Source organism: Dreissena polymorpha, chromosome 15 (assembly GCF_020536995.1).
Source record: "Dreissena polymorpha isolate Duluth1 chromosome 15, UMN_Dpol_1.0, whole genome shotgun sequence".
In the NCBI taxonomy this organism is placed as follows: domain Eukaryota; kingdom Metazoa; phylum Mollusca; class Bivalvia; order Myida; family Dreissenidae; genus Dreissena; species Dreissena polymorpha.
This window is the reverse complement of record NC_068369.1, coordinates 56,679,385-56,692,037: the sequence shown is the minus strand read 5'-3', so window position 1 is coordinate 56,692,037 and position 12,653 is coordinate 56,679,385. Positions and strand designations below refer to the sequence as shown.

General features: G+C 36.1%; 1 protein-coding gene across 4 annotated transcripts in view; it reads left to right on the top strand.

Annotated features, from left to right (window-relative positions):
• The window catches only part of LOC127859849 (multidrug resistance-associated protein 1-like), a 46,709-nt gene that overhangs the window by 5,455 nt on the left and 28,601 nt on the right, over positions 1 to 12,653 (top strand). For all 4 annotated transcript variants that reach the window (XM_052397384.1, XM_052397386.1, XM_052397383.1 and 1 more), the window contains exons 3-11: positions 1,662 to 1,838; positions 2,719 to 2,844; positions 4,726 to 4,854; positions 5,461 to 5,583; positions 5,747 to 5,808; positions 6,873 to 7,010; positions 9,872 to 10,032; positions 11,394 to 11,532; positions 12,237 to 12,414. In XM_052397384.1, the coding sequence (XP_052253344.1) occupies positions 1,662 to 1,838; positions 2,719 to 2,844; positions 4,726 to 4,854; positions 5,461 to 5,583; positions 5,747 to 5,808; positions 6,873 to 7,010; positions 9,872 to 10,032; positions 11,394 to 11,532; positions 12,237 to 12,414 (1,233 nt within the window). The remainder of the gene's footprint in view (positions 1 to 1,661; positions 1,839 to 2,718; positions 2,845 to 4,725; positions 4,855 to 5,460; positions 5,584 to 5,746; positions 5,809 to 6,872; positions 7,011 to 9,871; positions 10,033 to 11,393; positions 11,533 to 12,236; positions 12,415 to 12,653) is intronic.

The window sequence follows — 12,653 nt, the reverse complement described above, 5'->3', positions numbered from 1 at the left end:
GTGGGCATGGGCGGTATTGTGTTACTCTTGTTCTAGTCGATAAACATGCGGAGTGTGAGGAAATGGGACTGCCATAATCAACGTCTTGATTGATAACATACGCATTTACGATAAACACACGGATTGTTTACTTTATTTACTGCATTTATCATTCAATCAATAATGTCAACCCCAATACGACTGAGACATATGTATTAATAAGCCGCGCTGTGGGAAAACCGGGCTTAAAGCATGTTCATTAAGTATCGTCCTACATAAGCCTGTGTAGTCCGCAAATGCTAATCAGGCACTACATTATCCGCTTTAATGAAATTACCGTTTCCAATCAGTCTCTTTTAACCCGTTACCACTTAGAAAACGTATTTTGACACATTTGTAGTCCCATAGAAAGTTCAATTTAATTAAATATCTTCGTTACTATTTATCTTATAATTTTAAGTTTCAAGCTTCATTTCCAACCCCAAGACACTGATGAGCAGCAAACAGCATAAAACCTGAACGGCCTGCGAGTTACTCGCATGCTGTTCTCGTTTTATGCTGGTTGCAAAAGCCACTTTCACTTTGCTTCTTATGTGGGAAAGGGTTATACGAAAAATTAATCTCGTCCCAGATAAGACTATGCGGCTCATGTACCTGAAATTGTAAACCAAGGTATTCAAGGGTGATGTGATACTACATATATTTCAAAGCTTACTACCAAAACTCGAAGTCGATAACAGTTGAACCATTTTAAGGTGACATCAAGTCATTTTAACGTTTAATGAAATGTAGAAGAGACTTTCTTAAAACAGAAATATCATAAAAGAGGAAAGTGTCGTCCCTGATTAGCCTGTTTGGACTGCACAGGCTGAACTGGGACGACACTGTACGCACATGCGTTTAACCCCCTTTTTACAGAGCACGGCTCATACATTCGTGCATGAGCTGATATATGACAAAATGATAGGGCAGTAAGCTATTATCTTTTTATCAAACCCGTATGTCCCCTTTTCAACAAAAAATACAATATAATCCGCACAACTCTGGGTTTTTAGGCGCAATTGTGTATTGTTGTACGAAATAATAATGACTTCATAAGCTATTTAAATTAGTAAAAAACTTGTATAGCCGTTTTTTTTGCTGTTTGTGTCCAAAATATAATATATCTTGATCTAAAATTGTTTGTTTTGTAGAATCCGATATATTTAAACCTAAAATAAAAAAATTAATTGATTCCGAGTCAAATGATTATGTCGTACCTCCAAATGTTGATTTATATAAACGCCTACTAACCTGATAAAACACGTAGCAGACACCTTTGTATCAGGTCGATATTAACGATGTTACGTAGATGTATGATAACATTTTAATATTATAGTGAAGATACGGGTCATTTAACACAAAACTCTGCATCTTGTCGATCTGCCGCTACTCAGGCAAACTCCATTAAGGTGTCTGCCTAGCGACCGGGTGGTCACGGGTTCGATCCCCACTGTGGGGACGTTATTTAGATTTCCCCTAAAGACACCATGTAGTGGTTCTAGGCCCATGAAACGGACTCGAGAGCGTTTATATAGGCCTGAAACTTTGATGCAATTGAACTAAACTAAATAGGTTTAAACTAAACTCCATTATCACAGACCCTTGGTATAGCTCACGCAGTGTATGGTTACCACTTTCAGGACTCGAACCTGCTTCTGAACAGCTCCTACCCGCACTTCACCGAGTGTTTCCAGAACACTTTGCTAGTCTGGATACCGTGCGCCATAGTTTGGCTCGCCGTCCCGTTTTACATCAACTTTGGTGTCTATGGCAACGGATCGTCACTTCCAGTGTCCTGTCTAAGCGTTTCTAAAACGGTATGGGGGATTCCGGATTATTGGGGTTGCTCTTTTACTTCTAGTCGGCCAGTCGTTTTTGAAAATGTCAGTCTAACTTTATTTCAAAAGAGCTGCATATATAAACCGCGCTCTGTGAATAAGGGGGTTTGATGCATGTGCATTAAGAGTCGTCCCAGAGTAGCCTGTGCAGTCCGCACAGGATAATCAGGGACGACACTTTCCGCCTTTACTTGATTTTTGCTAAGAAGATACTTTTGTTAACGAAGCGGAAATCGTCGTCCCTGATTAGCCTGTGTGGACTGCATAGGCTAATCTGGGAAGACCCTTAACGCACATGCATTAAAGCCCTTTTTCACAGAGCACGGCCCCTTGGGTAGCTGATACCCTACGTCCGTTTTTATACAACAACGAAGGCAAGTTTAAGAATCAATATATTATTTTCCGAAGACTTTCATATCACTTATGAGTTTGGTGGTTGTAAATAGTGGGTGCTTTGCGGTATGCATGTGCATTAAATGAAAATACAAGTTGGATAAACAACATATTAAAATAATCACATGATTTAGTAGCCAGTGTTTTTTACCATTTTGGGAATGGGACCGGGAAATAAGTGTATTTGTTGTTTTGCATTAAATGCTTAAAAATTGAGAATACAAGTGTTTTCAGTACTATATTTACTAAGGATAAACTTATATGGATGGGAGTTGAACAAAATATTGAGTTTCAATTTTTTTATTTTTGGAAACCTTCTATTGGGAAAGTTTAACTCCCATTTTGGACAAAAATATTTACTTTTTTCCATTGAGATTACCGGATTTTTGCATGAAAAAAACAACAACAACACTGGTAGCAAAACTCATGCTAAGTTAGAAATTGTTTTGCTTATATTTCATTTCAGTTTTGTTCCCTGTTGCTGTTCGTGTTGACATGCGTTGATCTACTGTACTCAAACAAAACTAAAACTCAAGGGCTCAACGACTTTACGGCATTTTACGTCGCCGGAAGTGTTAAAGCATCAACGTTTGTACGTCCTTTCTGATCTTAACCCATTTACGCCTAGTGGACTCTCCTATCCTTCTAAATTGGATCAATTTGTTCCAAAATTAGGGATGTCTAGTATATTTATTTCTATATTTAGAATATTTCTTACAGATTTTCCTTTAAGCAAACAGCGAAGGCCCTGATGAGACGCCGCATCATGCGGCGTCTCATCTGGGTCTACGCTGTTTGCCAAGGCCCTTTTTCTAGACGCTAGGCATAAATGGGTTAAAATTTCAACTCCTTGTGTTTATACGTGGCTCTAAATATTTGGTGGTTGAAAAGGTGGTTAAATTGGTATTGGTGGGAAGAATTGAGCGATTGCAGTAGTGGTAGTGATAGTGGTAGTGGTTGTGGTATTGGTGTTGGTATTGGTACTAATGGTAGTGGTAGTGATAGTGGTTGTGGTATTGATGTTGGTATTGGTACTAACGGCAGTGGTAGTAATAGTGGTAGAGGTAGTGATAGTGACAGTGCAAGTACACTTTGGGACTTTTCTAACGCATCACTTTTGTAGCTTGAATATCTCAGTTATGATTAAAGATTTTTATTTAAAATTTTGCTTACGATCATTTGACTACATTCTATGCAAGCTCACATGAAATCATTCTTCCGTGACGATTGGACGCTTTAGCACGCGGGGTAGGTGTGGTTCCATATTTTTGCACGTGGAAATGTTGAAACGCGATTTCATTCTAGTTTTATTTCAATTTAATTATTTTAGGTGGGTTCTTACACAAGGAAAACATTAACTGAATTTACAAAACAATAAACCTCGTATGAATATTCAGGAGCGCAATCGCGCACTTAGCATTTTACCGGCTACCTTTCCCACTTGCTAAAGGGTCCGATCGTCACGGATGAATGATTTTATCATTAGCTTGCACACATTGTAGTCAAATGATCACATGAGCAATTTTAAATAAAAATATTTACTCATTACTGAGATATGTATGTTTTAAAAGTGTTGCGTTAGAAAAATCACCAAGCGTATCGATAGTAATAGGCGATATACATAGTTTTATATTTTAGAATTTCCGGAATTATCAGATTTGTGTTGAATTACAATTGGTCCAAATTTCAACACAAACCGTTCACAAATAAGGGAGTTACATGTATATTGATATGATTAAGTGATGCGTTAGAAAAGTCTCCAAGTGTATGCGTGATAGTGAAAGTGCAATCGGAAGTGGTAGTGCTAGTGATAGTGTTTGAGCAAATGGAAGTTACAGTGGTAGAAATAGTGGTAGTGCAAATGTCAGTGATAGTGGTTGGGGTAGTGGTAGTGACAATGGTAGTCGTAATCGTAGTTGTATTAGTAGCATGAGCAGCGACTGCAGTGGCAGCAGTGGCGGCCTTTACTGTGGCGACGCTTGCATCAAGAACGCCACGTGTCGTTGCACTATAATTGAAGCTGTGCTTGTATCTGTAATATTATTAAAATGAAATTAACTTGTCAATGATTATTAAAGTAGTCAGTTGTGTCCGTGTAAGTATACAAACAAATTCTGAGTTGATTAAGCATGTGGCTGCACACGATAAAAGTTTACTCATTACTTATGACCACCACCTTGCATGATGTATTTACATAATGTATATTTATATTTATGCAATCATAAATGTGGATGTGTTATCACTTTAAACTGCATGTGATGTCATCGTTGATACAGACGAAATAATAGTATATTTGCTCCAGGTCCTTCTATTTTTGTGTTTCATGTTTTGTATCTGAGCTTTTATGTTTAACTTTATTGTAATAACTGTTATTTAAACATAGTTAAAATTGCTTATCAGAATAATTTTATATGTTGTTCATTTAACGTTGAATAATATTATTTCCTCTGGTGTTTGCTCCCCACTTCCCCAGTTGCTGGTAGCGTCCATGTTGCAACTGGAACGCCGCAAGGGACTGGGAACTTCCGGCGTGATGTTCACGTTTTGGTTCCTGATGTCTCTGGCGTCAATCATTCCGTTCTACACGCGCATAAAAGAACAGGTTTGTCCACACATCTCTGTAGGTTAACATCATTCAACATTCACATCTTATACTACTTTTTAAATGGAAAAGGTTCTATCATTTTTATATGTAGGTTACATACGATTATAAATAATTCATTTTGAAAGATGACTTCAATAGTAAACTTCTGAGAACAAAATAAAACGGCTAAAAATATTTTACAGACTATGACAACTATTTTGAAGAATATTGTTTTAGAGTAATTTCTCATATTAGATTTAAAATAAAAACGACAACGGCTTATGTACATAAAATTATAGAATACCGGCCGAGAGATATTAAATTATGAGACAAGAATGGATGATAAACGAAATTTACAACAATCGCTTTCTGATTTTTTTTGATAAGTGGAATAAACTTTTTTTTGCCAATATACACAATACCTAAACAAGTACTACAAGCACATTATCCAATTAAATAAATATCACGCATATGCATAGTTTCTTGTTTTTCTTTGGTTAAAGATGTGTTTAACATCGAAATGAAAAGCTCATTGTAGATATAAACATACACTGTATTTCGTATTTTGATTACATAGGCCCTGCACAATCGATTGATAACTAAATTTAAAATTCAAAATTTCAGCAAACTGGCGATGGTTTCCGGTTTCCGCTATTCTGCGCATATTTCGCGCTCATTCTGATCGAGCTTGTTCTCACCAGTTTTGTTGAGAAGGCATCAACACGCGGGTACGAACCGATCGGAAAGGTATGAGCAGTGGGTGTTCGATCTTTTTGCTGAATGAATGACCTTTTTATGAATACAGAAATGGCGGAGCATTTTATGCACATGTATGCCTATTGTTTGGGTTGAAAGTTTGGTGCTGAAGAAATGCTATAAATTGGTTGATTGTCCGATGTATCTGTTACAGCCCCAATGCCCGGAAGTGACTGCTTCGTTCCCATCTCAACTCACGTTCGAATGGATCACTTCGTAAGTCAATTAATTTTTATTTAATTTTTGTTTCCACAGAGTCGAAGCCTTTGATATTGAACAATCACCATGCCGTTTTTTGTTGTTGTTGTTGTAGGGATTATACTTTACGAACATTTTTACCAGCACGTTAACTTTCGCACATTTTTTTTATACTTTTTTACTTTACGGGATGTATGGCCCTTATAGAAAAAATGGAACATTTTGGAACTTGAATTTCTCGTAACCAAATATGTATCTAGCTGTTAAATGATGAAACTTTGCAAAAGTTCAATACTTTTTTTCTGGGAAACACAACGCGCGTACAAAAACATGGTGACTAAGTCAACTTTGTTTTTGTTTACATAGAGTCGCAACATTTGATATTTGAAATATCATGCTATTTTTCACCCTCTTTCACAGGAGGGTCATCCATATATGCTCTTCTTTCTGCGTCGTTCTGTCCGTTTATTACATTGGTCTTCGCACATTTATCAAAACGTATTTATGCTATTGTGATTGTTCTTTACGAAATGTTTTCCAGTTTGTTCATTTTTTGGTTGTTCTTTTTCAACGATACATTATTTGCTCCTTTTTAGAAAAAAGTGACATTTGTAAATTTGTATCGCGCGTAACGCAATTAGTTTTGGTGCTTGTGTAATGCCTTTTTACAAAAGTGGGCTGTGTGTGCAACCGCTTCTAACGGGCACGTGTCTTATTTTAACTAATTTGAATTATGCCGTGAAAACTTGAGCCTGTCTTATCTAACATATGATGCACATTTTTTTGCGATACATTTTATGAAGAACATTTTCGATTTCCTGAGCACATCTTTCGGTAGAGATTTCTCTATATTTTAATGTCATGCCATCGGGATTGTTTTAGGTGTTGTATAAATTGATCCATTTTTTCTTAAAAAAATCACCTAGGATATTTTTAAAAGTTTCGTTCATATGGACTACATCATAAAAATATTGATATAAACTGTGCTAATGATGTCATCGTGTACATGGTTTATCTATCAATAATAATTTATGTTACTTTATATTTTGTAAGAACGCTAAAAGGGTCGGCTTGATTTTCAGACTGATTGTGAAGATTTATCGCTCAGGAATTACTAACGATGACATATGGCAACTACATCCACGTGACCAGTCGGATACGTTTATTCCCGGCATGCGACGCGAGTGGGATAAGGAAGTTGAAAGATGGCGCCAGAAACAGTATGTTCCGCAATATGTTATTTACATACATACATATAATTAGTTACATTTTTTTTAAATATAAATAAGTGTCAGTATTTGTTATGCATATTATTGAACGGTTTCGTTATTCGTCCATACATAGTTATCATGTCCAGTTTTAAAGGGACGTTTTCACGTTTGGTAAATAGACAAAATAAATATAAAATTTTTCAATTCGCAAATTTTTGTTTTAGTTATGATATTTGTGAGGAAACAGTAATACTGAACATGCTCTAATATATCCATTATATGCATCTTTTGACGATTTAAAAACCTGATAATTATGAAGCGTTGCAATGCGAAACGATTGAATAATTTGAGGAGTTCTGTTGTTGTTGTTGTTGTTATTTTTGTGACACTACGATGGGTATTCAATAAAGTATAATATACATCCTACATTGTATGAGCATTGATGGCTGAGTGGTCTAGGCGTTAGACGTTTACTCCTGGGGTCAGTGGATCCAATGTTTACATTTATCAATATAAAGCATTTAATGTCCAATATCATTGTTCCTTAAACAAAGGAATAACATATTAGTGATTATACTTAATAAAATTCGTAACAATACATTTTACAGAAAGAAGAGAAGGTAAGCTAGTCAAGATAATATTCAGAATCGTTCAAATATAAATCAATCGAAAAGCATGCTGTGCCTATTTAGTTGCATTCCCGCCTCATGCCATCTTCGGCAACCGTTGCTCCAGACCAGCATGCGAATACGCGCAGTCTTGTCATAAGCTACCATGTTCTCTAAAGAGACCACACAAAAGTGGATGCGAAAGCTGGTCTGCAGCTAAGCTGGCCGCATATGACATGATACCCCTTTTTCGCAAGACTCGGCTCATATATATATAGGATCTGGCACGAGTTGTCATATCATACCATATTTTATTAAACGAGGTCAGGAATTTTGTTAGTAAGCGAGCCATTGGGTAGCTTACTAACGATTTTCTTGGACGAGTTCAATAAAATATAGTATGAAATGACAACGAGTGTCAGATCTTTTTTTATCACATGCTTTTAAATGAGCAAATTAAATAAATCTTTACGCAAACATTATGATAAATCCCGAATAATGTTTACATTTCGTGACGTCATTTGACGTTGCAACGTCATTTCAACAAAAAACAAAACAAAATGCGATTGGTCAATCGAACGAAAACTAAGTCAATGAAAACGCTTAAAAAGTATTTTACACATGTGTAAGATAAACATATTCGTACTTCTTATATTACATGGGAAACAGGCTATGACATGTTATAAATATTGGATCTGGCACGAGTTGTCATATCATACCATATTTTATTAAACGAGTTCAGGAATTTTGGTAGTAAGCGAGCCTTTGGCGAGCTAACTAACGAATTTCCTGGACGTGTTTAATAAAATATGGTATGAAATAACGAGTGTCAGATCTTTTTAGCACATGCTTTTAAATGAGCAAATTAAATAAATATTTACACAAACATAATGATATATCCTGAACGTTGTTTACATTTTGTGACGTCATTTGACGTTGCAACGTCATTTCAGCAAAACAACAAAACGCGATTGGTCAATCGAACCAAAACTAAGCCAATGAAAACGCTTAAAAAGTATTTTACACATGTGTAAGATAAACAAATTCGTAATTGTTATATAACATTGGAAACAGAGTATGGTATGTGATAACAGATGCATACTCAATTTTGCTATTAAGCTGTAAGCATTGTAGATTCAGAAAACTAATGTGTGTCCAGTTAAATGGCAGTAGACGTTACATTGAAGTTATGTGCGTAACACATGCTCCATCGCGTTGTAATCATTTGAGCCGCGTTTTGAGAAAGCTGGGTTTAATGCATGTGCGTAAAGTGTCATCCCAGATTAGTCTGTGCAGTCCACACAGGCTAATCAGGGGCGACACTTTCCGCTATTATGGTATTTATAGTTTCAAGGAAGTCCCTCCTTACCGAAAATCAAGTGTAGGGGGAAAGTGTCGTCCCTGTGTTTTGTGTGTTTGTATCATTTTGCAGTGATTGCACGTCAATCGCATTACATTGAATAGAATGAAAATATTTATGGCGTCAATTTCAAGACGTTAATCGTTGCGCTTCCATTCAAATGGAATAAGAAACTGCATGCCTTGAGCTCGCGTGTATACGAAGCAATGCAATTTTTATTATTTAAAAAAAGGTTAATTTAATTGTTTTTTTTGTTTAATTTTTTTTTTTTTTGGGGGGGGGGGGTTGTATTTAAAATGAGAACAAATCCTTAAGTCCGAACTTATATTTTTAACATATCATGTCCGTCGAAGAAATACAATCTCGCTTTATGCAATTGCTTTTGAGAAGTATAATCATGGCCGAATATATATTTATGTTTTGATAGTAATTTATTTGGTAACTCAATAGATACACGAACACCCACAATAGGTATTTATACATTTGACGAAACGTTTTAATGTTTTCCCCTAAAGTTTAGCGAAAAATAGATCGTAGTCTTTCAAAAAAATAATTGAAAATTTTGTAAAATTTGTAAAACGAGTTCTTCGTGCTTCATGTATGACAGTTCAGTAATGTACAGTTCATGTATTCAGGTCAAACATGAATTGAGTTGAAATAAATTTTTTTTTTACTTTTGACTTTGGGTAAAATATTGTTCTCGCCGCTCCTGCGCATTATTGACATTTTCCATGACCTCAGTTCTTGCCATAAATTAGTTTTTTATTTAATGAACCAATAGTATTGTTGTGCTCCATATTCCGGTGGCGTTCTTTAAACATAAATACGTCATGACTGAGTCGATTTTCAGTATGCGTATCTGAAAAACAACTTTTCTGAATAATAATATTATTACTCTATAGAACGAAAAAGGCTGAACGCTTGCACGAGGAGACGAGTTTTATTAGCAGCGAGCGACAGCCACTACTTGCGTCCTCGGCATCAAACAGTTACAAGTATGAAAGTAACTCCATCAACAGCACCACTTCAGGTGATAGCAAGGACAGGAAAGAGGGAGGGAAAGGTAGAGTAGAGTCGCATTCTGAAAAAACTGGACGTAATGCATGTGCGTAAATTGTCGTCCCTAAATAGTCTGTGCAGTCCACACAGGCTATTCAGGGACGACACTTTCCGCCTTAATTGGATTTTTGTTAAGAAGAGACTTCATTTATACGAAAAATGTCATAAAAGAGGAAAGGGTCGTCCCTGATTAGCCTTTGCGAACTGCACATGCTTATATGGGACGACACTGTACGCACATGTATTATGCCAAGTTTTCTCAGAACACTACTCAGTAGATGGCTTTGTTTGCTTTCCCGTGAAAGAGACGACTGTTTTGATTTTGATGTTTATTATAATGGTTTTGAATAAAACTCACGAATAAATGGATGATTTATGAAGTTATGCATTTCTTATCCTTCCTATGTAAGTTATGGTTATGGCGATTATTATGGTTACTGACAGTGTTTTTTTTCCATTCAAAATCCAGTCCGGTAATCATATTCAACTATTTATATATATATATATTTCCCAAACGGGAGCAACAAATTCCCAATGGAAGGTTTCCAAAACAATATTTTTATTTATTAGAAGTCAACTCAATATTGTGTTCATCTCCAACTCCATATATGTTCAATCTAAGTAAATATGCTAAAAACACTTGTATTCTCAAGTTTGAAGCAAACATTTTAGCAAAATAACAATAACAACATTAATTTCTTAATTTGTGTCAAAACGCCGCAAATTTTCCCAATCCAAAGCAACCAAGCCCCATTCACAAAATTTTGAACACAATTTTGATGATACTTGGAAACACGTTTTGTTTGGTGCAACAAATGTGTCACTGGTATTTTGAGAGAACACAAATTGTCACTTGTATGTTTAGAGACAGAACTCAGAAATTGATAACAATGGTAGTAATGCGAATAGCCGTATCCGTATCTTGACAAATGTATATCCCCCCCCCCCCACCGTTGTGCTATGAAGTATTCAGGAAAGTACATACCATCGTCAAGTTCGTTAATTTCATATGTCACATTTTCATCATATGCATACATACAGAAGTCAACCCGTTTCGGATAACAAGAATTATCTCTACCAACAACTTTGTTTGAACAAAATGGATGCACAATGTATTGATGAAGATTAAAGGCCTTAATGGTCAAGCTGAAACAGAAAACTCAAAAATATGATGACCAAACATATGTAACCAATTGTACCATGTCACATAAATACAACTTATTATTTGTAATTTATTGTTTAAGGTGCTGACTATAAGTACATCTAAGATGTGTCAATGTTGTTAAATTGAATATGTGCTGTTGTTTCATTTGAATTTAATACTTTCCATGAAAGTAATTCACCAATACATTCTTTTTCCGACAGCGGAGGAGAAGACAAAATCAAAGGGTGGTCCGTCTCTGCTGAAGGTCATTGTCAAATGTTTTGGGGGCGCAATGCTGAAAGGCTGGGCGTGCAAACTCATCTATGACGGTCTGCAGTTCGTGAGCCCTATGATACTGAAGTAAGTCGTTCAAAGCAATACTTGCCCTATGTTTCTGAAGCAAGTCGTTCAAAGCAATACTTGCCCTATGATACTAAAGTAAGTCGTTCAAAGCAATACTTTTCCTATGATACTGAAGTAAGTCGTTCAAAGTAATACTTGTCCTATGATACTGAAGTAAGCCGTTCAAAGCAATACTTGTCCTATAATACTGAAGTAAGTCGTTCAAAGCAATACTTACTTGCCCTATGATACTAAAGTAAGTCGTTCAAAGCAATACTTGCCCTCTGATACTAAAGTAAGTCGTTCAAAGTAATACTTGTCCTATGATACTGAAGTAAGTCGTTCAAAGCAAAACTTGTCCTATGATACTGAAGTAAGCCGTTCAAAGCAATACTTGTCCTATGATACTGAATTAAGTCGTTCAAAGCAATACTTGTCCTTTGATACTGAAGTAAGCCGTTTAAAGCAATACTTGTCCTATTTATCCATACGCACACAGTGGTAATACTTGTTATAACATACAACGCATGCATGTACGTTACAGTCTGCTTTGAGTTCAACAACTTCTGCTCGACGGTTCCTGAAAATTTCGTTAACTTTATCTGTTTATATAGGTTTTGTTCTTCGGTGAAATACATTTTTTACGTGATTCGTCCATTCATCGTCCAAGTTTGTCCACACCATGAACTACATCATTTTGATAATACTTTATTTATTCTTAGTCTACTCATCGGTTACGTGCAAACGAAGGACTCGCTCGTCTGGAAGGGATACGTCTTCGCGGCCGCCTTGTTTGTGGTCGCTATGACGCAGTCGGTTTTCTTCCATCAGAACTGGCACATAGGCATGACTGCCGGAATGAGGATCAAGTCGGCCCTAATTACTGCAGTCTATAACAAGGTGAGCATACTTAATATTCCACAAGGACGATATTTTTTCGAATCCTAAACACTATGTGTTTTTGTATCGTATCAATATTTTAATGATCATCGATTGAACACGCTCAGAAGAAAACGAACGCAGAGATAGATCAAGACGCAGGAAGAATATTATTTTGATGGAAAACGCTTGGCGTCATTTCACAATTGAAACGATGACACGCAACCTAAAGGAATGAAAAAAGGAAGAAAAAACACATA